This window comes from Aulonocara sp. 'chitande type north' Nkhata Bay, linkage group LG20 (assembly GCF_057382095.1).
Source record: "Aulonocara sp. 'chitande type north' Nkhata Bay isolate Kocher_YH1m ecotype deep benthic linkage group LG20, A_spYH_male_GT1.1, whole genome shotgun sequence".
NCBI classification, from domain to species: domain Eukaryota; kingdom Metazoa; phylum Chordata; class Actinopteri; order Cichliformes; family Cichlidae; genus Aulonocara; species Aulonocara sp. 'chitande type north' Nkhata Bay.
The window spans coordinates 22,046,542-22,071,442 of record NC_141363.1 but is presented as its reverse complement, the minus strand read 5'-3'; the positions used below and the strand labels follow the sequence as shown (position 1 = coordinate 22,071,442).

Below are 24,901 nucleotides of genomic sequence, written 5' to 3'. Positions count from 1 at the left end.
AAGTTAATGTGTAGCTTTTGGGTTAATTTACCAGGATAATTACCCAAGTCGCCAGCTCTAATGGTGTAATATTTTTACATTTTGCATGAGCAGGCCTTATTAATTATCAGCACTAATTAATGTGATTATGACCCCATACTATTATTCTAATAAGGCAAGAGTCTCAGTCTCTGCAAGCCTTTCTTCTTTCTTTCTTTCTACAGTTCTGCTCTTCAGAATGTAAATTAAGCTGTAGTAGCTACTTTAACATATTAATTCTGACAGGTTATATTGATCAGTCACTTTCTTGTCATAGGGCATCAGCTAATATTAGCAGGTTAGTTAACTGGTTATTTACACCTAAACCCAGCTCACTCATTTATTTTTCTTAAATATATAAATTAATTAGCACGTTAGATACTTGCTTTACACAGGATGTATTAGTTAATAAGTTAGCGTGCTATCTACCTTTCCACCCAGCTCTTGTAGTTGGGGATGTCCTTCGCGTAGAGCAGTTTGTTGGATGGAGAGTCTTTGCCGAGCCGATGTTCAGACGTCGAGCAGGAATCCATGAAGGTCTGAGCGACGACTGACAAGCAAGCGTCGGTGATGCTGCTCTTGTGGATGTCGAACACAAACTGAGGATTCTTAATAACATTCACCCAGAACCTGAGAGGAAGGCTGCAAGAACAGAGAAAAGAGATGTTTTTAAAAAAACATTTAAACAGCTGTGACTTTACCTTATAATTTTTTTAAAATCCACATTCTTGAGCAACTTTCTCTCACCAGTTGCTCTTCCAGGTGTGTCGGACGTCTGGGTCAGTTATCTGTCGTTTGTCGGCCTGCTCGTCTAAGAAGTCGAACATGTATTTTATGGCCAATGGGAGTGCAGAGCCACGATGGGCGGTGCTAAACACAGTCTCAAACAGGTCATCCACAAACTTCTGCAGCGTCCCCTGTTGGTGCGAGGACCAAAACAAAGGTTTAAATATTTAAAAATTAGATAATAGAAAAAAAAGATCATTAACCAGAAACATTGGACAAATTCAGAAGGTTAAAATTAACATTTTACCTATTTTAATTAAACTAGATTATAATATACAAAATGTACATCTTCTGAAACTACAGTCTCTGCGTACAATGAAGATGATTATTACAGCCATACTTTAAGGCATTACTGTAACTTTAATCTTAAGCCCCACACTGACATCTGTGAAGGCTTGTGCTGTTTTGTTTGAGGTACCTTGGTTGCTAGAAGTCTGGTCAGGTAGATTTCAGAAACCATCTTGCTGCCACGGTCTCCTTCTCTCTGGTCGCTGTGCTCATGATTTTTCACCAGGTGCCACAGTTTAGTTCCTGGAAAGACACAAAGGCTCGATTACCAATCCCAGTTTTCCAGAAGCCACAGAAGTCTCAGTTTTACTCCTTTCTTTGGTTTATTATCAATTTATTTGAAGCAATTACCTGCAAATTTGCCAAAAACTGGCATCACTCTGTAGGTACCCTGTGTCAAACTTTATTTCAGGTGTTATTCATTAACTATAGAACTCCAATATTATCATTTTTGGTATCTAGATAATATAATTTCCTTTTTCTTGGCAGAGTTTTTGTCTGAGATAGACAAAACGTCCAAGTATATCAAAGATCATGACTGTGCTGTCACAGAAGTTAAATGTAATGCTGTCTCAACACAAGCAATGAATCCTGTTCATCTTTCACAGCATCTTTGAAACAAACTTAAAGGTCTAACACATGAAAACACCACAGATGTATCCTAATGTAAAGAAAGTTACTATATCTGAGTATATCTGCTGCCATATTACCAGTTTCCTGGTCTGGGGTGATCATTGGAGCTCTGGATCTCAGGCTGTCGGGACTGCTGGATGTTCTCAGTAAAGACTCTGATGGCACAAACAGAGAGAAAGATGTTCCTGATTAGTCATCTGGTTAGAAAAGAAGAGGCTGAACACTGATTTTGTGAGTCAATACTGTGCTTTAATGGTGAGAACTGAACAACAACATCTGGCCTGGATATAAACTAAACTTTCACTGTTTTCCACACAGCTGCTATAGCTATAAAGGTAAACAGTCATTGTGCATAACTTCCAACAAACCACATCTGTATAACTTGTAACGCCCTCAAAAATACATCTGTGTAAAATTTATTTTCACCAACGGAATGTAAACGCTGTAATCTCGCAAGTGTTATGGATTAAATCAATCTCAGATTATTATTATTTCTGACTGCTGTGTTCCCCATTAATTCGTCTGTAGCGTCTCAGTGAGTTGTGCTAACTTTTACTTTCCACCTCCAAAGTTATTGTGACTCTCAGACGTGTTAAATACATTTATTTCCTCTTCACGTTAACTAGCTGTGGGCAGACACTGAAGGTAGCAAGCTGAGAAGACATGAGAACAAAAAATTCATTTTGATGAGTGAATATCGTGTTAGATTTTCTCTGTCACTTCACTGTCGGTCCAATCCTCTGTGTTTGCTTCCAGTTTTGGAGCCAACTGTTTCCTAAAAACATGTTTGAAGATGGTGATTGATGGTGTTGCCACACTGTCTAAATCAATCACCGTATACTCATATCAAAAGACTAAAGACTAAAAACGCCGTTCTTCTAACTTTGATAGTTGCTAGTTCCTGCTGTGCTCAAACACAAAAGAGAGAGACTTCCTGTAGAGGTTGGGTTGTCCGTACAGGTTACCAGTAATCCAGATCATGGTACGAATTTAAAAACCAGAAGAAGGAGGAACCATAAAGCATTCTTTAAGTTTGTGAAGACGTTTCAAACCCTCATTACTTTGATTTATAAGCAAATTGAATGGATGCACTGAGCTGCTTTTAGAGCCAGCAGTCCACCACAGTGTTAATACTGTGGCGGATTCAGTCCAAGCGGGCGATGCCATTGGCAGTCATGATAACCTTGAAACTTGAAGGACTCCAGGCTACCTCAGGTTTGTTAAAAACAGATATGCTGGCATTTCTGCAGCGTGTACAGGCAGTACAGCAAATGTTAAATTGCAGTTAAAAAAATGTTTGGACTGTTGCTAAATTAAACTTTCCTCCATTTCTTGAAATATGTGCAATGTGGTAGAGAATGAAAAGTTTGCATGACCTATGAGGAGGTAATAGAAACGGGAAATACAGTCAGGTGAAATAAACCAGAATGATGCATTTGATATATGAAAAGTCTGGAAACCATTAACCCTGCCAATAAAACACGATGCAGAACTGGCCAGCAAGAAAACCTAATAACTGTGTGTGTGTGTGTGTGTGTGTGTGTGTGTGAGCGAGCGCGCTCAGTACCGTATCTGCTCAGCGATCTGGTGAAGGTGAAGGAGTTGGCGATGTTGTAGGCAGAAACCTGCTTCTGGACGAGCGCCACCACGGAGCCGTCTGTTACCTAGCAATGCACAGTGAAACATCAGTTAGTCAGCCAATCGCTCCATCAATCAGCTGACTAATTATCCGTTCAGCCAGTCGATTCTTATCCCGTCCACAATCTTGATAAAATCCACACGTGCCGCTGCAGGAGCTGATGAAGAACACGAACTTGCTCGGAGCTCAAACAGAGAGCGAGGGTGCACAGGCCGCTGAGATTTTAATAAATCGGCAAGAGGAAATGTTTTCAATCTGCAGCTGCACAGTCATTTTACGAGTGCCGTTTAAGTATTATGAAGTGGACTGACTGTATACTTACATTAGACCATTCTTTCATTCTATTACATCTTCAACAGTCTTCTTAATCCTCAAAATGATCTTATACTGTATGTATATTAGATTACATTATGTTACACTATATCACAATACTTCATGCAATAGAATTTTATGTTTCCTTATACTATATAGTATGTTCCATTACATTATGTTAAATATAAGAGTTTTCCTGGATAATGTTACGTAAATCAAAGCTTTGGTGCTGTCTGGGTTCAAAGGTTTGGCTTGTGGTTGTCAGTAGTTTCAAACTGTCTAATTTTCAATTCTTTCTTGTATTTGTGAAAGAAAACTGAGAAGATTTATTGACTTCTTCAAGTAAAACATCTGTTCTTTTCACCAAACAACATGTTCGGCTGGTTTCTGTAACAAAGCAATGTTTCCCATTAGTGTGCAAAAGTCAGGAATTCCACTAAGCTATTAATGAAAGACTTATATGTAATCTTACATAAGGTCTTCAGTTATTAACACAATGGTGCTAAAATCAGGAGTGGAAATATGAACACTACCTTCCTTTTTACTGTATAGTGGAGACATAACCCGACCTGCTGCTGGTAGAAATGTAACTGCACTTTTAAAGCTCTCGACAATTGTGATTGGTCTGTTAAGCACCATTGATTCCAGCTGTGATGTTCAGGATACTTTTTGCTGGAGTGTTTGGGAAAAACGTGTGAATACCACTCTCCTAACATTTTATTTGTCTCCATCGTGCACACAAGTGACTGGCGGCAGCAGCATCAGCCACTTGTGCAGGTTACGGTGTAGGCTGTACAGAAATCCAAATCAGCCGACAGACCGAGGACAGAAACACAGACTAAATACATACAAGGAGTGAAGGGAAGAGGGGAATTAAAGCACTGTGGGACAAGAACAAAGAAAGGAATAAAAAATAGGGAAAATAATAATAAATGGTATTTATGTTAACTAGACAAGATAAACAGTTAAAAGTTTCTTTACTGAAAATGTTTCAAATGTGGAGAAAATATTATATTCTTACTAAAAGGTTTCATGTGGATGAAACTGCTAACAAACAAACTTCCAGGTGATCTCTGCAGTAAATGCACGTCTGTACCTGGTAGTGCGCCAGCGTGTTGAGTCTCTTCCAGTCGCTCTCTATCTTAGTTGTCACGTCTTCGTCCTGCAGGATGATCCTTGTGAGCCGACCCTGACGCCACTCTGACATCACGAGCACAGACAAAGGATCAGAGAACTGTCCACCCAACCCCGAACTGCAGTCGTGTTTTAAATGAACTGGGCTTAAGTTTGACGACTCTCTGCTGGAGTATGTAACTGATTTATTTTTACTGACATTTTATTATTTACTGAAATTCTGATGAATGGGGACCTATTCTCCTCATTTTGTCATTCATACATGTATTCACCTAATTTAATACAATTATTAGATACACAAGTATATTTTGCAGGTGTTGTGTGTCTCAGAAGTTGCATTTACCAAGAACTCACATGCGTAGTGACTGTTTACTCGGTGGTACAGGGTTTTTTATTTTTCCCCCACTAGGGATAAATTAGCATCCCCCGACTGGTTTGTAAGCAGTGCTGTCTCTAGGTAAAACCAGCCACAGTGGTTGTGGTTTCTAGCAACTGCTGCAGGCAACTTGTATAAAATTATCGCTCAACTACTTGCTGAGATGCAGAAAAACTGTGAAAGGTGCAATACAAACTGGAACTGAAGTAAAAGTAGTGCTGTGTAACTGTAACAGTCCATTTTAAAAGATGGAACTTTTACTTTGAAGGCTAACGCTTCCTCTTTCTGGTTTGCATTGCGGTTGCCACCAGTTTTGCCTGTTTAGTACCAGCAACTCCAACCGCTTGCCAACCAGTTAAGGAAACATTTTTATCTAGCCACAGTGGTTGCCAGGGAGTTGCCAACTGGTCTTTAGTCCTGTGTAACTGGGGACTAACTAGCAGCTGGCGGGTTGTTGGGGACATTAAACCCCATCATGCTGAAGACGGGACCTGAGTGGTGATGGTGACGTTAAACTCACTGAGTAACAGTAGCGTCTTACATATAGCAATTGCAATTATGTCTCAAAAACTAGAAAAACAACATTGACTTGTAGATGTTATGCTGTTAAACAAGAAAATATTTTCTGAGCTAATCCAAAGTTTATGTAAAAATCACATCACAGCCACAGAGATGTCATCCATTGGTTAGCAAAGTCCTTTCATAAGTTATAAACGAGTGAACGTACCCGACTGTAGCCACCTTTGTGACTCCGGTAACGACCATTATTACCAAAATAATCTCATGTTCTATTTAATTAGGCTTTGAAACAGCACGGAGGCCATACACTGAGTGACAACTTTGAAACAGCAATACTTCTATCTGCATCCAGTGGAGTCGCCCCCTGCAGGCTATTAGAAAGAATGCACTTTGCAGATGAAAAGCTGCATCCATGTTTTATACTGTCTGCGCCTTTTCTTGAAGTAGGATATCTGTCAGTAGTTACCCAAGTCCATGTCGTCGGCCTGAGGTCTCTGCGAGTATGGGATTCCTTTGTAAACAGCGTCCAGCAGTTTGTCTTTGACCTGAGTGACTGTGTCGCAGTTCAGCACCTTCACTGGCACCTCAGTCCCAACTTCACCCTCAGGGGGGATGCACATCAGCGTCTGAGACGGCGAGAGAGAAAGCAGAGACTCATCTGTCTGCACCAAACTTTATTAAGCTGCTGCTTGTGTGTTTACCACAGTGTTGTCACAGCGAGGAAAACGTCACTGGCTGCTAAATTGGATATTTTTAACCACACACACACACACACACACTCACAGTCTTTTCGAGGACCCTCACTGACTTAACATGCTTCCCCCCCCCCCCCCCCCCCCCCCCCCCCCCCACACACACACACACACACACACACACGCCCTTCACATAATTTATAATAATCCCCAGCTGGTGTGTCAAACACTGAACTTTCATTCGCCGCAGACCCCCGACAGAAAACAACGCCGAGTGGTCGTAAACATCCTGCTTCTGTGCTTCAATGATGCTTGTTGCTATGGATACAGTGAACGCAACAAAATCCACTTTGTGGTGAGTTAAAGGACTCATCTGTAACACGTTATAAGGGAGCCTGCAATTTACAGGGTGAGTTTATTGTATGAATCAGGTACCAATAAAACACTGCTGGTTCCTGCTGCAAAATTATGGGGAACAAGTCAGTAGCCAGCTGTGTATTTCAATTTAAAATAAGAAACATATTGTACTCATACACTCACACACTACTCAGCTATATCGTATAGCACGCAATTAAAGAGTAACACAGACTGTTCTGGAAAGCACTGCCTCATTTAGTGATATAAATGTTTGTTTTGAGGTTATCAATTACAAAAATTGCATTTGTTTTCTATGAAATTGATTTTTATTAACAGATTAAGTCTAAATTAGTTAAATTAACACAAATGATTGACCTTGGGTAAACGTGGAGGGAACAAACAAGCAAGACAGCCGACAGACTGAGAGCTCTGGCTTAAACGTGCTGCTATAGCATAAACTTATACTGCATATTTCAACACTGCTATTCACTGAAAAACCCCCGACATGGCGTGCTGTCATTTAAAACCTTTCTGTTGGGCAATGATACAGAAGGTGCCTGTCAATAAAACAAAGATTTAATGGAGGTAACATCACATTAGAGCTTCACTTCATTATTCAAGGCATCTAAATTAATGAATTCATTTAAAAAAATCATAAATATCTACAGAAGATTTTTTAACAAATTTAATTATTTCCATTTGTCATTGCATATTTTTAATAGATGGCTTTTTTGGGAAGTTAGTTTAGGTCAAGTCAAAAATCAATTACCCAGTTTGTTTCCAGTATAATGTGTTATTATGGACACGCTGTTATGTTTAGCATTTAGCCGTCAATGGGCCACGAGGACTTGGGTTACTGCAGTGAAGATGATGTATGATTGAAGCTTACATGTCCTTAGCCGCAAATCTTTAAACTGGAAAGTAATGTGAATAAATATGTAGCGTTTTTTGTCTTTTTTAAACGGCCGTGTGCTTTATTTCATCAAATTTCTCTAGGAATGACTTGACAAAGCTAAGGCTGGAAATGTGGTTTATAACTAATAAACAAAACTACCAAAATATGGTGAAACCAGCAGTCTATTCTCACCGCAGCTGCACTCAGTCACAGCTCAAACTGCTGTATTTAATTTTGGTTGGTGTGGGTGCGCGTGTGCGTTACCAGCTGTTTGTAGTCGATCTGCTGTCGGATGAGTTTGTCTTCACTGAGAGAATAACGAGCTTCTCCGGTGATGGCGTCAATCGGTCCCTTCTCCATCTGCTGCTTTATGGCACAATACAGCATGAAGAGAGGCTCGCCCGCACACTCCTGAAGGACAGGAAGAGGGGAGGGAATGAAGGGAAGGAGGGGAGATTTTTTTTTTAAAAGGAGGAAAGAAGAGAAGGAGGAAAGCCAGGTTTATTACTACAGTTTAATCCTCAAAACTCATCAGGGGGATTTAAGCCAATCCCCTTCATTCCCTATGAATAAATTAGCTGCAGCTCTGATCTGATTGGTCACGCTCAGAGTTGAGAGGCAGACTTTAATGAGGTCAATTAGGGGGAGCAGGAGGAAAGGTAGGAAGGAAGGAAGGAAAAAGCAGAGAGGATGGTGTACCTTGAGGAATCGATGGAGGAGGAAAGTGAACCAGTTCGTCAGCATCTTCTCAGCAACAGACTCGGTCCTAAACACATATATACAGGTCGGAGGTCATTAGTGAAAACATTAACTCCTGCTCTTTCCTGATTGGTCACATCAAATTGGACAGGAAGAGCCTAATGAGGTCAGTTAGAGAGCAGGAGGCAGGGATTTGGGGGTTGAAGGAGGAAAGACAGGGCTGCTACACCGGCTTCATAAACAAGGACTTTTATTCTGAAGTAGCTCTTAGACATGGGATGCGACACATTCAGTGCAGGCTGTTAATCAGCCAGACATGGATTCATTCAGCAGATCAGCTTTAATATTCCAGGTGTGACCACCCACTCACACTGAAAACAGTCAAACTTAAAGTGAACAGCAGGGAACGCACCTCCTCAGCAGCAGTTTGGGATGGTTTCTGTTCTCCAGGTTTTTCTCAATCAGGTCGGCCAGCAGCTGTTTTAACACCACTGTAGCATATTCCATCCGACCCTGAAGAGGCAAAGACAAAGACTTAAACCGCTCAGCAATTATTTACATTTTTTTTAACTCATAATAGGTTTACAAGCCTCTACTGCTATCACTACAGGTGTAGTAACCAGCATAATTAGCAGGCTGTAGCACTGTGACAGATACCTGCAGAGCAGCCATGAGCAGGGAGGCCACGTTCCCCCTGTCTCTCATGGAGAACGACCTCTGAGCCTCCAGCGTGTGGATGAAGGTCAGCAGGAACATCTTGTTGTTCAGCAGCTGGCTGAAGAGACGCAGAGCTTTCTCCACATTGGCTGGAGACTAAACAGATGCATGTGCACTTAGTTATTTAAACACAAACAGAGAGTCGCTCACCAAGAGGTCAGGTCAGAGGTTAAAGATAACATCAGTAAACCAAATAAACATCAACAAATCCACAGTGATATAAATATAAATTCATTATTTAGTTGATAAATCTAAATAAACTAGAAAAAGCCTAAACAACCCCCCAAAACCTAAGACCTAAACATGTGGAAATAAATCAGAACAAGGCAAGTTAACCAAGCTAGGACTGAAAAAGACTAAATTTGTACAAGTGGTTATTAATCTGAAAAACCATCAGAAATTTAAATGGATTTAATAAATAAGCCCGGAGGATGAAAGAAGGAAAGAGCAATAAACTCAACCAGATGACAAAAGCAGAATGAACCTGAATAAACATGAACAAACCTGACAGATGTGGAATAAATGTAAGTAACCCTGAACAAATATAATAAATGTAAGTAACCCTGAACAAATATAATAAATGTAAGTAACCCTGAACAAATATAATAAATGTAAGTAACCCTGAACAAAGAACCAAACTGAAATAGGAAAAAATGTGAAAAAATAAAAAATAAAAGATGAACAAATCTGTACAACAGACAATAAACCTAAAGATATGAATGAGAATAACCTTCAATAAAACTGACAAAGTTCAAAAACAAAACCTGAAAACAGAACTAAACAAATTTCAATAAACCTAAAGGGGAAATAAATATGAATAAACATAAAATGTTTGAATAAACCTGGTTAAACTAAATAAAATTAGAATAAATATAAACAAAAGATCACAAATATAAATGTCTAAGCCTGAAAGAAGGAGATTTTGTCTTTTTTAAAAATAGAAATAAATAGAAATAAACCTAAAAAAAAACAAAACAGTAATAATCTACAGAACTAATTTAAATATAAATCCATAATCAGGGAAGAAAAACTAATCTCTGGAAATTATAGTTCACCAAGTTTAGGAAATTCTTTCCACCTGTGGGCTGATTTGCTGCCACACCCTGTTATTATGATCAGGGAAAAATTGTGGATCCAGAGACTCAAAGATCCGAACATCCTGCCGTATTGTACATACGTCAAGCTCTTTGAGGACGGGGTGTTCTTCTATCCCAGGGAACATGACCCTCATGGTGTATGTCCGATATTCCAAGAAGGGAATCTTCACTCCATCCATGTCATTGGTAAGTTCTTGGATGTCTGTCTGCAGCTCCGCAAAGGCTGCGAGAGGAAGAAGAACATTAAAACAAATCACCACAGAAGGAAGGACTGGAGGTAAGGAAGGAAGGCAGAACACACCCTCTTTGCACTCTAGCGCCACCCGGCTCTCCAGGTTGTCCATCTGCAGCTGGAGGCGTTTGAGCGTGCGGTCGGCATCACGGGTCTTCCTCTTGTAAGCGATCAACACTGCGATGATCGCGATGAGCAGCACGCCTCCGCCTGCTCCGATCCCAATGATGGCAGGCAGCGTCAAGGCACTGTCGGAGTAGATATGGAGCATGCCCGGGGAGTACTCCAGACCACCCACCAAGATCTACAGAAGACAGAACAAAAACGTGTTTATGACACGGTTACCTCCCAACATCAAAGTTTTTTTCCCTTTTGATCAATTTCATAACTTTTTATCTACTTTTGATTATCTCACAGTTGTCATACCTTATTTCAAAGTGCCATAAAGACTCATATTGTCATGAAAGCTTCATGAAATGGACTCTGTGATCAAAAAGTCACATATTTTTCTTATATTAGCCTATTTTAACTGTTAAATCCAGAGTTACATTTAAAACCCTTTAGCTGTCAAAGTCCTGGATGATCATCATGTCTTAAAGACCTCATGATATCATACTATTATACTAGAGCACTTCTCTCTCAAACTGTAGGATTGCTCGAGATATTTAGAGTTTCCAAAAGTCGAATGGGAGACACAGTCGTCTGCTATCAGGCCTCTCTCCTGTGAAACAGCTCCCAATTTGGGTCCAGGAGACAGGCACATCTTATATCTTATATTTTATTCCAGTTATGATCCCATAACTGTGACGCTAATGTGCTTGTTTATACCCGTCCGATAGTTGTGATTCACTAATATTCAGTTTATAATATAAAGCTGTTGTGAACTGGCACAATATGAATAAAACTGTATGGAATTATCTGAATTGAGGCATTTTGCTGCTTTAAGTACAATTCCTCCCTTAAATTACTCTGTTAAATCCTTCATAACTAACACAGTTTAGCTTTGGTTAAAGAAAAACTGTAACGTTTTAAATGCTGCCATCCACTGTGCAGATGTTACACAGTAACTTTGGTAATGATACTTTGTTGCAGGAGAATACAGATTTTCAGTCTTTTAAAGAGACAAAATTGTAACAAATTATACAGTTAATGTATAAACACACACACACAGATAGATCTTCATGTTATACGTGTTTCATTATCTTTGTTGTCTCTTGTATTAATGTTTCATTAAAGTGTTTCCTCTTTACAGCCTTTTAATATCGATTCTACAACAGATGAAGGTACTATGAACAAACTGATAAATAAATGATAAAGAAGATATGAACAGACGCCGGAGGGGAGGGAGGCATTCTGAAATGATAATCGATACTTTTAATAATATATCAATAGTTTGTCTCGTAGGAGGTTCTGTTCATTGATACCAACTTCACTTTGAAGAGCTCTGTGTGTGTGTGTGTGTTTGTATACATGGTGTTGTGAGGACATGAATGTATGTACAAAACCACTACGTGGGGACAAAAAAGTCCCCATAAGGTAAATCATATAAGTGATAAGAGTTTATTCATTTCTTCCACAGGCTGAGCTGTGTGTATCTCATTCATGTGTAAAGAAATGATTATTTCTTATTATTAATTACATTTTTTTTCTTATATATCTGAAAATGTTCTTGCTTTTGTTTGTTTCGTATTTGTCGGTTATGTATGGTTAAGCTTGGGCTAAATTTAGTCTTCAGGAAATGAGTGTAAGGCAGTGCAATGTCCTCTGAAGTCCAGGAAACATTACTCTGTGTGCGTGTGTGTGTCACTCTATGATATGTGATATTGAACCAATTACCCATGACTCCCTGCGGCTGCACTTAATGACTTTCACCTTTATAAAGACCCCCTCCTTTTCCTCCTTATCCTCCTACTCCTCCTCTTCCTGTCTCTGTTCTCCCTTCAAAAAGTAGTTCACGGCCAGGATACTCAAGTCCATGTAAACACAGTCAGTGTCTATGACTTAGACAAAGTCACATCAAAGCTATTTTAGGCTTGTTTTTCATGTGATACTTTAGTGAATCCTGGTAGATGGAGGAGAAAAGCCAAATCCACTTACAGGTATTCAAAACCTTAAAAATATGAGTGAGACCTATTATTCTCATATCCAGCTTTATAATTCCACTGTACTAAAGTAGCTTTCTATTATTCACAGTTCAAAATAATCCTTATTTTTCACATACTGAGTTCACCTACTGGCTAAAACAAGCCATTTTAGGTGTCTTTCATTTCTCCCTGTAAGCCAGCTTTCTTCTCATTGGCTGCCCCTCGTAAACAAAGACATAAACAATAAATAGGTGGCGTTTCTGTGGAGAAATAAGCACATTAGACATGAACTCTTAAAAGGTCTGGAAAAAGCTGACAGAAAGCTTTTCGGAAGCTCAGTCAGGAAATAAATTCAGCATAAAAAAAACCTTACATACACCAACACAAAATATTTATTTGTAATAAGCTGATCTATTGATTTCCTGCTTCATGGTTGGTTCATTTTCTGTTATATAAAGTTGATGTTTGCAGAGGTTTTTTACCTGTTTTTGTCCCTTTTATTGGCTCTATGGTCATTTTTTGAATCCTTTTTGGTGTCTTTGATTTGCTCTTTGTGGTCATTGTGGTTGTTTTTTGTTTTGGCCATTTTTTAAATCTCTGTGTAGTCTGAAGCATCCTTATAATGTTTTTTCCTTTTTCAGGTCTTTTTTGTATCTTTGTTGTCTGTTTTTTCTGGTTTCAGCGACTGTTTTGTCTCATTTTTGTATGTTATGGTCTCTTGTCTCTCTTTTCTTGCTTTGTAGTTGTGTGTTTCCTCTTTGTATTTTACAGTTTTGTTCACTTTAAAAACAAAATGTAACAAACTTCCCTTTCCTGTGTCCTGTAACCTTTCTTGATTATTTCTTGCTGTTTTCTATGAATCACTGGTTAAGGTAAGAATGAAGAAGAGATTACTCACCACGACTCTCTTTTCTCCGGTGATATCCGGTGAATCACAAAGCAGCTGGTTCTCTGACACGGTTAGGAGGCAGGGTGACTCTCCAATCAGGACTGTGTAGTTCAGGCGGTTGTTACCAGGGGCAGGAGGGATCAAATTTTTACCCTGAAACACACAGACAAGTTTAGCTGGATCATTCACACATATACTTTGAATATGGATTGCATCAAGTTTGAGAACTCAAACCTTGAGGATGATGGGTGACCCTGGTTTCACCTCGAGGATCCCAGAGTTCCCCAAGGAGTCAAAGGTTGGGTTCGGGTAGTGTGTAAAGGGGGTGGAGTTAAGCACCAGCAAAGAGGACACCTGCACAGGATGAAAATATTAATGTAATGTCAACATGTCATTTAGAGTAAAAATGCTCCACGTGTGTTTTTATCTCTGATCTGTGTGATTCAGGTTATTTTTTTCTTTTGTGCGTGTCATAAGCTTGTACTATGATAAAGTAGAAGGTGCTGCTTGCTGTGGGTGAGCGATACCTGATCGAAGATGAAGCCAAACTCATCGGGCCGCAGCGCCCCCTCTGGCGGGTCGGGTTTAGTGTAGACCAGACCAGGAGCCAAGCATGTCATTGTGCTGTCATTGACTACAGTGCAGTACTGGAGAGAAAACCATGAAGTCCGGTTAGGACGAAGAATGCAGGGTGACTGCAGAGTGCTGACGGCTAAGGTCGCAGCTGAAACTGGTTTAAAACAACATCTCACAAACAAACTTCATCTCCTCAAAACTCCAATAACCTTTATTGTATTTCAGAGCATAAAACCAATAAGTGCTGCGGTACAGTTTAAGGTCCCGATCCTGAACTTGGGAATAACTGAGGTCAGAGTTTTGTTCTTACATTGTTAGTTTCCACTCCTCCATATTTGGCTCTGACTTTGGGCTCCTGGATGGTGTGCAGGTTGGTTCCCGTCACAGTTATCAGCGTACTGCCACTGCGCAAATAACAGACGCACAGGTTACAGATCCATTATCGTGATTGATTATTTGATTAGTGATGAGGAGAATGTGGAGGATTTACTTGAGGATGGTCCAGTTTGGTTCAATGCTGGTGATGGTTGGGTCATCCGTGTATGTGTACTTGGTATCTGTGCTTGTAACCTCGGCCCTATCAATCTTCAGACGGATGGGGGCTTCGCCCGTGCCTGACGTGGAGCTGGGAGTTATGCAAACTATCTCCCGATCAGTTCGTCTGGTGGAGAAAGAGAGATATATCATTGCATCTGGTTATTATTTACCAACAGATATATTACTGGGTGCATGTCAGAGTCAAGAGATCCCAACTAACTTGACAAACAGACACTCCTCCTTGTTTATGTAGACAGTGACAGAGCTGCCGGCATTCAAGTGTCGACCCATCACCGTCAGTCTGGTTCCCCCAGAAACAGGTCCCTTCTCTGGATGGACACGGCTGAAAGTCGGGCTCTGGAGAATAAAACACAAAAGACAGCGGTGGTACATTAAAGAATAAAAAACATCAAGTATCATACAGGAGTTTTTCCACTGTATGATAATTTATAGTCCATTATAATTAACTCGGCTTCCTCCATGCACTGTTAAGACAAGGCAGACCTGAAGATTTAAATTTAAGAAAGTCTAAAATTCCACGAAATCTAATCCTGATAACTCAACCTTTCAGTTTCCATCACAAATAGTGCGAAATGGTGACTTTAGTGCACGTAAACACACCAACAGGATGCTGAAGCACTCACCACGAAGGCGTACGTGTCACTGGAGAAAGCTCGATATTCTTCGTTGCACAAGCCGATGCAGACCTCTACCCGACCGCCTGGAGAGTGAGGCAGAAGAGCCTCGGCCATGTCACAGACGATCCTGCAGACAGAGAGACGGTCAGACGCACTCACACACTCCAACGTGTCCTCATACCAACATGCTGACACCACTGACCTCTCTGCGCTGATGTATTGCGAGGGGATGGGGTTACAGCGGACTCCCGCCACCTGAACATGGGCGATCTCCTTCACCTGAAGACCCAGGTTCTCCCCCTCGATTGTCACCCGAGTCCCTCCTTCCCGGGGTCCTGTCACTGGACTGATCTGTGGGGGAGGGGCGCAGCTTAGAGATCACATGACATCTGTTTCTTGATTTGCTGCAGCTGCCACTTACTGTCTGTCCATGTTTTCTTGTTGTCTCAATAAGTTATATTTAAATAGATTTCAAAACAGAGAAAGACACAAATGATAAAAATGTCTGTGCAGTGATTATCCTTTAATAAACAGCATAAACTTAAACAACACATCTACAGGTTTCTATGGGATGGTAGCGCACACCCTCAGGGTCTTTTTAAGGTCATTTTAGGGAGTTGTTTTAATTTTATGATCATTTGTGTTGCATTGTGTTACTTTCCTTGACATAAACAAGGAAGACAAAATATTGTGAACACATGACTTAATATCTTCTAAAACATGTTCGACTCAAAACATGCAAAAAGCCAACATTACTAGACTGTTTATGTATTAGTGTTCTGGTACTCGTTGGGACAAACAGCATTGTGTAGTACTGAGCAAAGGCCTTGTTCTACCGCACAACTGTACGTAATGGCAGAAATGTAAAATCAGGCCAAAATGGGTAAATTAGTTTATTGTTGGTTGTTTGCGATCATTCGAAGAGGGCTTCCAGTACTGATTACAGTGAACTGACAACCCTGCAGCATGCAAGTCGCAGGTTTGATTCCCTACCTTGGTGATGCGTGGGTGGCTGCAGCGCAGGTTGTGTCGGGTGTAGTGCATCCAGTTCTGTTCGGGGGACGGGCAGTGCTGTCGGAGGAGGCACTTCCTGCTTTCGGTGCACCACCCGCACTCGAAGGCAGTTGGAGCTTTGAGGCACTGACCACAGCTGGAGCGCTGAGCCTCACACTTGTACAGCAACGCTGACAAACAGCACACGTTTGATCAGACAGCAGCCAAACACGGCGTATCACAGGTGGAAGAGTCGTATGTGCATTTTTGCTACTGTCAGCATGAAGATATCATGAGGTGATTTTTCACAAAGCAGAAAGTTTAAGAAAAATCTGTTGATTATTTTTGCCTTTTGCCATTTAGTCCCATAACTTTATCCAAGTCTCACAGTTTAATCAGTTCGTTGGGGATGTGGTGTGATCACAGTCACTGTGGTGGGCCCACCAAGGGGTTAACCCGTCCCACTGGAGGAATTTTCAAAGAAACTTGCAGATAAATAAAGCAGGCTTTTTGGGATTTTGTCACAATCATTAAGAAAAGACGGATTGATCCGAATGGTTTTCCAAACGTTTAACTTCATCCAAGCCAGAGGTCTAAATCATCTGCAGGTTTATGGGCTTTTAATGATTCAGGCAATAATCTATTCCAAACTGAAAGATGTTAGGCTGAGAAATAATGACAGGTTTTTTCCACAAAGTTACCAAACTAAGTGCACATACTCTCATAATACATTGTTTAAATGATACTTATTTTTCTTCCTCAGGCTGTTTATCATGTTTGGTAAAACTTTGCTTCATTAAATGTGAGAGTTGAGTGTGAAGTTTAAAAATAGCTTATAGCAACATTGTTTTACTGATTTGGTCCCCTTGAGATCAATTTGTTATATACGTAGCCCATGATATAAAATGAGTTTGACACCTGTGCTATAAATACTCAAACTCTGTCCCGACAATCAGCAGCAATCAGCTGCTCGACGCTGCTAAAATTACACGATGGCCCCAAAGCAAGAGAACACTGGAAGAAAATGAATGTTTGCAGGAACGGGCGAGTGGAAGTTCAGGTCTGCAAGTTCAGAGGAAACAACTTGTAGAAGTTTGACTGATGACCTTCAGGAAGCAAACTCTGGAGCGGTGTCGCTCTGTTCTGCTAAGCAGCTAACCCACATCGCTGCAAGCTTCATGGAAGAACAAATCTCTGTTCGACACAAATTTCAGTGCCAGATGTTTGCAATCAAACATCTAAAGGGCTTAAATGCGTGTTTGGAACAACTCCTAGAAGGCAAATAGAAATTTTTTGCTTCACAGAAGTATGAGCATCTCTCTAAGTGTTCAGCATGGCAGTGGATCGATCATGCTTTAGGCCTGTGCTGCAGACACTGTGAATGTTTCACTGGCAAAAGGAAGCATGGATTCAACCATGGAAGGACCAAATTCCAGAAGCAAATATTACAAAAAGCTATGAAGAAAAAAAATAATGAGATTTATAGGATGGAAATATTTCCAAATCAATGGGATACCTCAAGAGAGCCACAAAGCCCCTGCAAAGCCCCCGCTCACACCCAGCGTTAAATATCTCTAAGAGCATAGCAAATAGGAAGAATAACCCAAAATCCTGAGCTACAAAACGCCTTGAAAACCTTTCATTTGTGTCAATATGGGCTTTAAATATTGAGCATTTAAACATTTTTTGTCCTTTCTGTTTTCATTTACGACAAACAGAAACGCACACTTTTGTAGCTCTGTATGTTTCATTTAAATAAACTTGATGTTTATATTTACTGATGGTGTCTCATTTGTTTCATATTCACCATACAAACTAAAACTTAAATTAGACTGATTATAAAGCAATCAAAGTTGATAAAAGCTAAGTCCTAATCGACTCACAGATTTCTGAAGACGAGCAGTTTGATTAGCAGGTTTTACCTTTCATAGACGCGGGCTTGTCGATGAAGAAATCTCCATCCCAGACAATGGAGAAATCCACCGGGAGATCACCAGCCTCGTCCCCTTCATACCAATACTGCAGAGACACAGAGGGGGAGTAATTTAAGTATGGCACGTTTTAATTGGGAAACGGAAAATTTGATTCTGTGTTAATTAACGGGAAGCAGCAGGAACAAATTTTAATTAAAGGAGGGAAGAACAAATCGATGTAGAGAAGAGAGAAGAACAAAAAACAATGCAAATGATTGTATATGCAGATAAAATATACTGAAGCCAGCGTTCAATAACCACACTGGCAACTGTAATAATATGAGTACAGCTGATATTCACACAAGTGTCAGTGCAGTCAGTATTCCTGTCTTACTCCACCAGTCAGACAAACATCAAAACTACCCTCCTGCTCCAAATACAACTCTGAACCATCAAACCCTGAACTCCACAGACCTCCGGAGGCACCAAGGTTTTAGAGACTTTGCAGTAAGTCCTGGATGTTATCATGTGAGGCCACCATGGACTGGATGACTTTTCTTTTCCTCACCACATTTCACAGGAGTTCAGTCAGACTGAAAGGCTGAGGCAGCACCTTTAACTCCTTGTCATGTTCGCTGAGAGCCCCATCCTGCTGAAAGAGACCACTGCCATCAGGGAGTGCCAATGGAGGGTTGGCACATGTTAAACAGTCTGCAGACTTTTCAGGGTCTAAAAAAACCGTCCGGTGTGCCGGATTGAACCCTGGGTATACTAGTGACCAAAGCAATGCACAACAGGAAAATTGCTTTGCATGTAGACTTTAAAGAATTAAGTAATACAGTAATGGCAAATACCATACAGCAGACAGATATCCATCTTCAGGGATCTGAGCAGACATGTGCCTGAGACAGGATAGCCATTAGAGAAGATGAATGCAGGCCCTAAGTATTGCTTAACTGCAGTCATTGTTTAGGTAAGTGGTGCGCATCATAGCGACATCCATTTAAATAGCAGGAAGCCTTTTAAAAAAAAATCTTAAATGTGCTCTTAATTATGTCCGTGGTGCTGAGGTTGTGGCAGATTGCAAGTATGTAACAATATTACTGAAAATAACACATTTTGTAGGCGCTACAGCAGCATATGGTGAAAGTCCCACAGCTAATGTTTCTACAGCCGGCGTTACTTCAGGTAAGATCTGTACAGTTTCTTTTCAGAGAAATTGAGGACAGATGGTGCTGCTTTAAAGAAAAAGATGGAAAATGGACACACACACAGACACACACATACTGGATCGGTGTTGTCATGGCGGCTGCAGGTCTCTATGGTAACCAACAAAACACTGTCAAAGAAACAACATTATGGACTTAGAGCTGATAGGAACCTGATCTACCTGCCGGTCTCATCGGAGATAAACAGTGGGGTGTTAATGGAACAAAAATCTAAAAAATATAACCTCTGTGAGCGTGAGTGTGTGTGTGTTGAACAATACACTTCATCTCCCATGCTGCTGAGAAGACAGAGAGGCTGTGTCCTGAATATGTCAGCTCGACTCCAAAGGCACCAGATAATCTGACGTCACACAGCCGCACACACAGCCGGTGAAACCGAAGTCGGGTTTTCAGAAAGATTGAAAATCAATGTGTCTTAATGACTCTGGTCTGCTGCTCATTTCATTAACTTACATCACACACACACACACACACACACACACACACACACACACACACACACACACACACACACACACACACACACACACAAAATTAACAAATTTCATTAAGTGAAAACGGGTTCAGGTCAATATTCCATCCTCAGCAAAAATACTTCACCATCCAACCACAGTTTTACGGCTTTTTACCTCTCTCTCTCACACACACACACACACACACACACACACACACACACACACACACACACACACACACACGCGCGGAAGCAGAGACAGGGCTGTAATTAATAAAGCACTGATATTAAAATGATCTTTTCTGCAGAGCTGCAAGAACGGCCTCATTGTTCATAAGTGCGAGCACTTTTGTGTCTTTGTGAGGCCTGAATTGAATTTCATAGCTCGTGAGGACATTTTGTGGAAAGTAAAGTTCCATTTGGAAAGAGAAAATTATCAAAAGAAATTACCAAAAATTGAGGACATTTAGTTCACAATGAGGCCATTACAAGCGTCCCCTCAAAAAACTGGGGTTGTGGAGCATTTTCTGTAAAAAAAGAAGAATTTTGCTTTGTAAAACAGAAAATGGACATTTATTGAATGTTAGAAGCGCTTTTAAAACAAGTGCATTTCAGGAAATTGAAGATATTTGGACTAATACAGGAATTTTTTTAAAAAGAAAACCTTATTTTTGGAAAAGATACATTTTCAAAAAATGTTGGTATTTTCCTAAAATATCCTCATATCTAGTAGTTAGTGGGGTTAAGTTCATTGATGACTCTAAATTGCCCACAGGTGTGAATGTGGGTGTGATTGGTGGTACCCCGCCTCTCACCCTGTGAAAGCTGGGATAGGCTCCAGCCCCCCCGTGACCCTGAAAAGGATAAGTGGAAGAGATTGGATGGATGGATCCTCATATTTAGTGGGACATTAGAGAAAAGTGATAGTTTTCTGAAGGTGACGGCATTTTGGAATTGATCCTTTGTGTAAGACAATTTGGTTACACATTTTGCAAAAATTTAGAAAAGTGGGGATGTTTTTGAATGTATTTAGCTTTTAAAATGTGTCCTTTTTAGAGAAGTAGTAGATTTTTCTATCACATGGGCACGTTTTGGAAGTGGAGATATTTTGGGAAAGTGAATCAATGCTGAGCAAAGATTTTTTGGGGAAAATTTTGTTGGACATTTTATGCAAATGTAGAAATTTTGGAAAAGTGGCAGCTTTTAGTAAAGTTAGCATATTTTTCAAGAGTACATTTTTAGAAAATTAGCATTTCAGAATGTGTTGTTTTTACGAAAGTAGGACATTTTTGTTAAAATGTGGAAATTTAGGGGAAATATTTTGGAAAATTGAGTCTAAAAATACTTCAAAGGCACCAAAAGGAGGTTGTAAACATGTTTACTTCTGCTGTAAAAATGGGAATTTCAACCCAAGAGTCTGTGGGCACAGACTTGTGGAGCGAGTGGCCGTCAGAGGAACTGCAGTTTTTGTCTCATTGGCTTCATTTTTCAGCCTGGGAGGCTAGATTAGATTCAGCTTTAGATTGCAATGGTTAAGATAAGAAGCCCTTGAATACAGTGAGAGTCCTCGCAAAGACATAAGTACATTGAGTGTGTGTGTTAAAGTGATGACCACACAGCTGAAATATGTGAAATACCAAGACCAATTGAGAGACAGAGAGAGAGATGTGTGTGTCTAATGTGCTGATTTTCCATTAAAAGCAGCCAGCTGAGCCCAAGAGAGCAGCATCATAAGTCATTGTAACGCACACACACTCTCTCTCTCACACACAGAGGCAGGCAGGATAAGAAATGAAAGGAGAAAGTGCTGTTGAACACACACTGGCGCCACAGATGACAATCACAGGCGATGCTGGTGAACGCAGCTCTTATCTGCAGCTCGTACAGTGGCAGAGCTCCAACCTGTCACATCTGAAGCTCACAAACACTCCTGATCGCACACTCACGCCACAACTGAGCCTCCAAGATGAGGCACAAACACGACTACTCAAGCATCAATACCCAAGCACCAAAGTCACTACATTTTAAGCATAAAACATGAAAACCGTGTGCATTTAAGCCATTTGTTGCATCACTTTTTTAGCTGGGCATTCAACTGTAATGTGTTTGTGCACGTATGTGAGCCCCTGGGTATGAACATTTTTAAATAGCGTTATATTCACCGAGTATAGGCATAGAAAGAACAATGACCTGCCCTTTCAGGGCACACCTGTATTCATATCCATCCGAAAAAGCCTCTATGCCAATTTTATTTGGAGTCTGAAGTCAGATGAAGGCCCTTTCACTGCACATTTGTAACATCTGGACCTATAATTTGTTTTGCAAATGTGCCACCACTCCACTAACAAATATGCGTTTTGTAAGACACACACAGGCTAGTAGCTGCTCGTGTGTGTAGTTTAGCTTTCTTGGCACAATGCTAGCATAAGCTAACTTCTACCAAAAGATGAGGCTGAGGACTGTTGGCATATCTGGTCCAGCAGAAACCATAAGACCATCTCTTCTCTTTAGGTGGTGGGGCGTCTGTACTTGTGGTTTCCTCCACACATGAAAGTGATCTGTTTCCCCCTCTCATTAGCTTCCTCACTGTTAAGCACAGTCTTTGATGTGTCACACTCCCATAATTTGAACCATCCAGCAGCTGGTTCGAGGCTCCCTTTGGCAAAAGGAATTTTCCAACCTTAATTTTTTAATTTACCTGGTGCGCTTCTGCAGGGCTGTTCTTTGTCACCAAAGACCAAGTAATTCTGCTCATAACTTTTATGGATATAGTTTCCAAGTGCAGCCAATGGGTAAAGGGTGTAAGCTTCATTGGCCACAGGATCACGTTTCTGCTCGTGTCTGATGGTGCGGTCGTGCTGGTTTCAACAAACAATGATCTGTGACTCACACTCGCTGTTTGGGATTAGAATTAGCAAGTCTGAGGTCATGGTTCTCAGTCAGACGAGGGCGGAGGGCGCACTCTGGGTTCGGAGTGAGTTGTTGCCCCAAGTGGAGAAGTTCTAAGTATTTCGGGAACTTTTTCGGGAACTTCACAAGTGAAGGAAGGAGAGAGCTGAAGATTGAAGGATGGTATCGAGTGGAAACTTTCTGCTGTGGTAAAGGGAGGGCTGAGTGCAAAAGCAACGCTCAATTGATGAGTCTACCCTCAGCTATGGTCGTGAGTTGTGGGTAGTAACTAAAAGAAGGGAGACTGTGGCAGAAATGAGCTTCCTCTAAAGGGTGGCCAGACTCTCCTCCAGACATCCTCGTGCACTTCCTAGTTGAGGTCTTTCAGGCATTTCGTACCAGGAGAAGGCCCAGACACCCCAGCGGATGCTGGAGAGATTACATGTCTTGGTTGGGTTGGGAATGCCTCACTGACACTCCAGAAGAGCTCGAGAAGGCGGCCGGGGAGACGCAGGTCTGGGTGTCTCTGCTGAGATTGCTGCCCCACAACTGAAGTTACTGACTTGGCTTGAACAAAATTCAAAACAAAGGCGTAATTGCAAAAAGCACCTTTACAGGTTAATGACTAGGCAAACACATAAGCGAAAACGATCCCCCCGGACTTCTGAGGAGTTTATTTGTAGAAAAATCTATAAATTTTTAAAAAGAAATGTAAAGTGTAGATATTGCAAGCAAAGCCTTTTCTATAGAGTTTTATTTCTTCAAATTCAAATGTTTAGGTTTAAATTTAATTTAGTGCTTGAACTTCCACAACCCTGAAACTGTAACAACTTCAGAGACTTTTAACCGTCATTCTCTTCTTTCCTATTCACTGTGCTGTCTGTACAGTTTATATAGCTGTTTGCAAAGAGGTATTATTTGTTGCTTGCTTGATAGTTTGTTTTCCCTGCTCTTTAAAAATATATAGTGATAGTACAGTAAGTCTGTACAGTACTGCAGGGCCTGAGCGTTACAATAAAGCCGACCCATGGCTGTGCTCTGTGTAACCTGCCTTCCCTCTTTGTCTTTTTAAAGCTTCTTACGTGTGTCTATTGGCTTTCTGGGAGCTGCTGAGCGCTCAGATGTGATTGTGTGATCTATGTTTTGTGTCACTTGGCTTGTTATTCAGAGTAATTCACTGGGAAACATTTCTCCCACCGGGACAATAAACTCGGGTCGATCTTAATTCTTGTTTCTTTTTACTTGTCAGTATTTCTCTTCCTGCTCCTGTCTGCTTTCTTAGTGTCTCTCCTCTGTCTCTCTCTCTCTCCTGCTGGGTCTTAATGTCACAGAGCTGGTGGACACACACAGAGTATGTGTGGCTCTGTTGTCCCCATGGTAACCCTTGTGGTCGCTAGGGATGCCACTATGGGGTCAGAGGTGCTTGGCAACAGCGGCATGAACGTGTGTGTGTGTGTGTTTCTCTTTAAGAGCTGCTCATGCAGTACGTTGAACTGCAGTTCCACTGGTGTCCACTGGGTTGTGTGATTAAATTTAGTGGACTTAAAGTGGACGGGAAACCTTATGATTCACAGTTTTTATACCTGTACAGGTAATCTTTATCACCACAGATTTGAATGGGAAATTTAAAACGAGGCTATTTGGTTTTTAAGTGAGACAAAGCTGGCAGTTTGGGCCTTAAATGAAACAGTCAGATTTCATTTAATCTGACTGTTACAAACTGAGTTTGTAGCTTCTGTATCAAAGGCTTTTCCAGAGGCCCTACACACTTTGATAAAATGAACATTCACACTTTGGATAACTGAGCTGAAACGTAGTTAAAGGCTGTACAGAAAACATCAATCAATCTAAATGTTATATAAATCAGCCTATATCTTCCAAGTCGTCTGATATGCACCATTGAACAGCAGATAGCCTCTTTGCTTCTGGCCTTGCAGTGGCAGTGCAATAGTAATCTAGGGGCTAAAATTGTCCACACTGTGGATAAAGGCGTGCCTTTGCTGCAATGACTCAATTTATCTTTAAATTTTAACTTAAATGTAAACCATCTTTCTAAATCTCTGGTGCCAGTCTTGATTTCACACTGGTGTTAACAAGCTGAGTTGTATGGGCCAGGTGAAACTGCTCACAGAGATGTATGGTCTTGGTAGAAAATCTCCTTGCTGTTGCTTTGGTCAGCAGCAGACTGCCACAGTCCCCTATAGTTTGCAAACGCCAACTACTTGCTAAGCTTTCACTACAGCCTGGTGGTGAGTTAGCAGGGCAGCTGGGTGCCACAGTAATCCATGTAAATTATGGACAACTG

At 40.8% G+C, this 24,901-nt stretch overlaps 1 protein-coding gene across 1 annotated transcript in view; it reads right to left on the bottom strand.

The window, feature by feature from the left end:
* plxna3 (plexin A3) overlaps window positions 1-24,901 on the bottom strand; it is a 140,956-nt gene that overhangs the window by 667 nt on the left and 115,388 nt on the right. The window contains exons 14-36 of the mRNA XM_086276859.1: window positions 18,034-18,130; window positions 16,112-16,302; window positions 15,321-15,469; window positions 15,125-15,245; window positions 14,701-14,837; window positions 14,434-14,604; window positions 14,254-14,347; window positions 13,895-14,014; window positions 13,602-13,721; window positions 13,377-13,520; window positions 10,464-10,698; window positions 10,243-10,385; window positions 9,006-9,161; window positions 8,761-8,861; window positions 8,349-8,415; window positions 7,914-8,060; window positions 6,172-6,331; window positions 4,773-4,876; window positions 3,293-3,389; window positions 1,803-1,880; window positions 1,223-1,335; window positions 766-935; window positions 448-660 (exon numbers count right to left, since the gene is read on the bottom strand). Of these exons, the coding sequence (XP_086132985.1) occupies window positions 448-660; window positions 766-935; window positions 1,223-1,335; window positions 1,803-1,880; window positions 3,293-3,389; window positions 4,773-4,876; window positions 6,172-6,331; window positions 7,914-8,060; window positions 8,349-8,415; window positions 8,761-8,861; window positions 9,006-9,161; window positions 10,243-10,385; window positions 10,464-10,698; window positions 13,377-13,520; window positions 13,602-13,721; window positions 13,895-14,014; window positions 14,254-14,347; window positions 14,434-14,604; window positions 14,701-14,837; window positions 15,125-15,245; window positions 15,321-15,469; window positions 16,112-16,302; window positions 18,034-18,130 (3,128 nt within the window). The remainder of the gene's footprint in view (window positions 1-447; window positions 661-765; window positions 936-1,222; window positions 1,336-1,802; window positions 1,881-3,292; window positions 3,390-4,772; window positions 4,877-6,171; window positions 6,332-7,913; window positions 8,061-8,348; window positions 8,416-8,760; window positions 8,862-9,005; window positions 9,162-10,242; window positions 10,386-10,463; window positions 10,699-13,376; window positions 13,521-13,601; window positions 13,722-13,894; window positions 14,015-14,253; window positions 14,348-14,433; window positions 14,605-14,700; window positions 14,838-15,124; window positions 15,246-15,320; window positions 15,470-16,111; window positions 16,303-18,033; window positions 18,131-24,901) is intronic.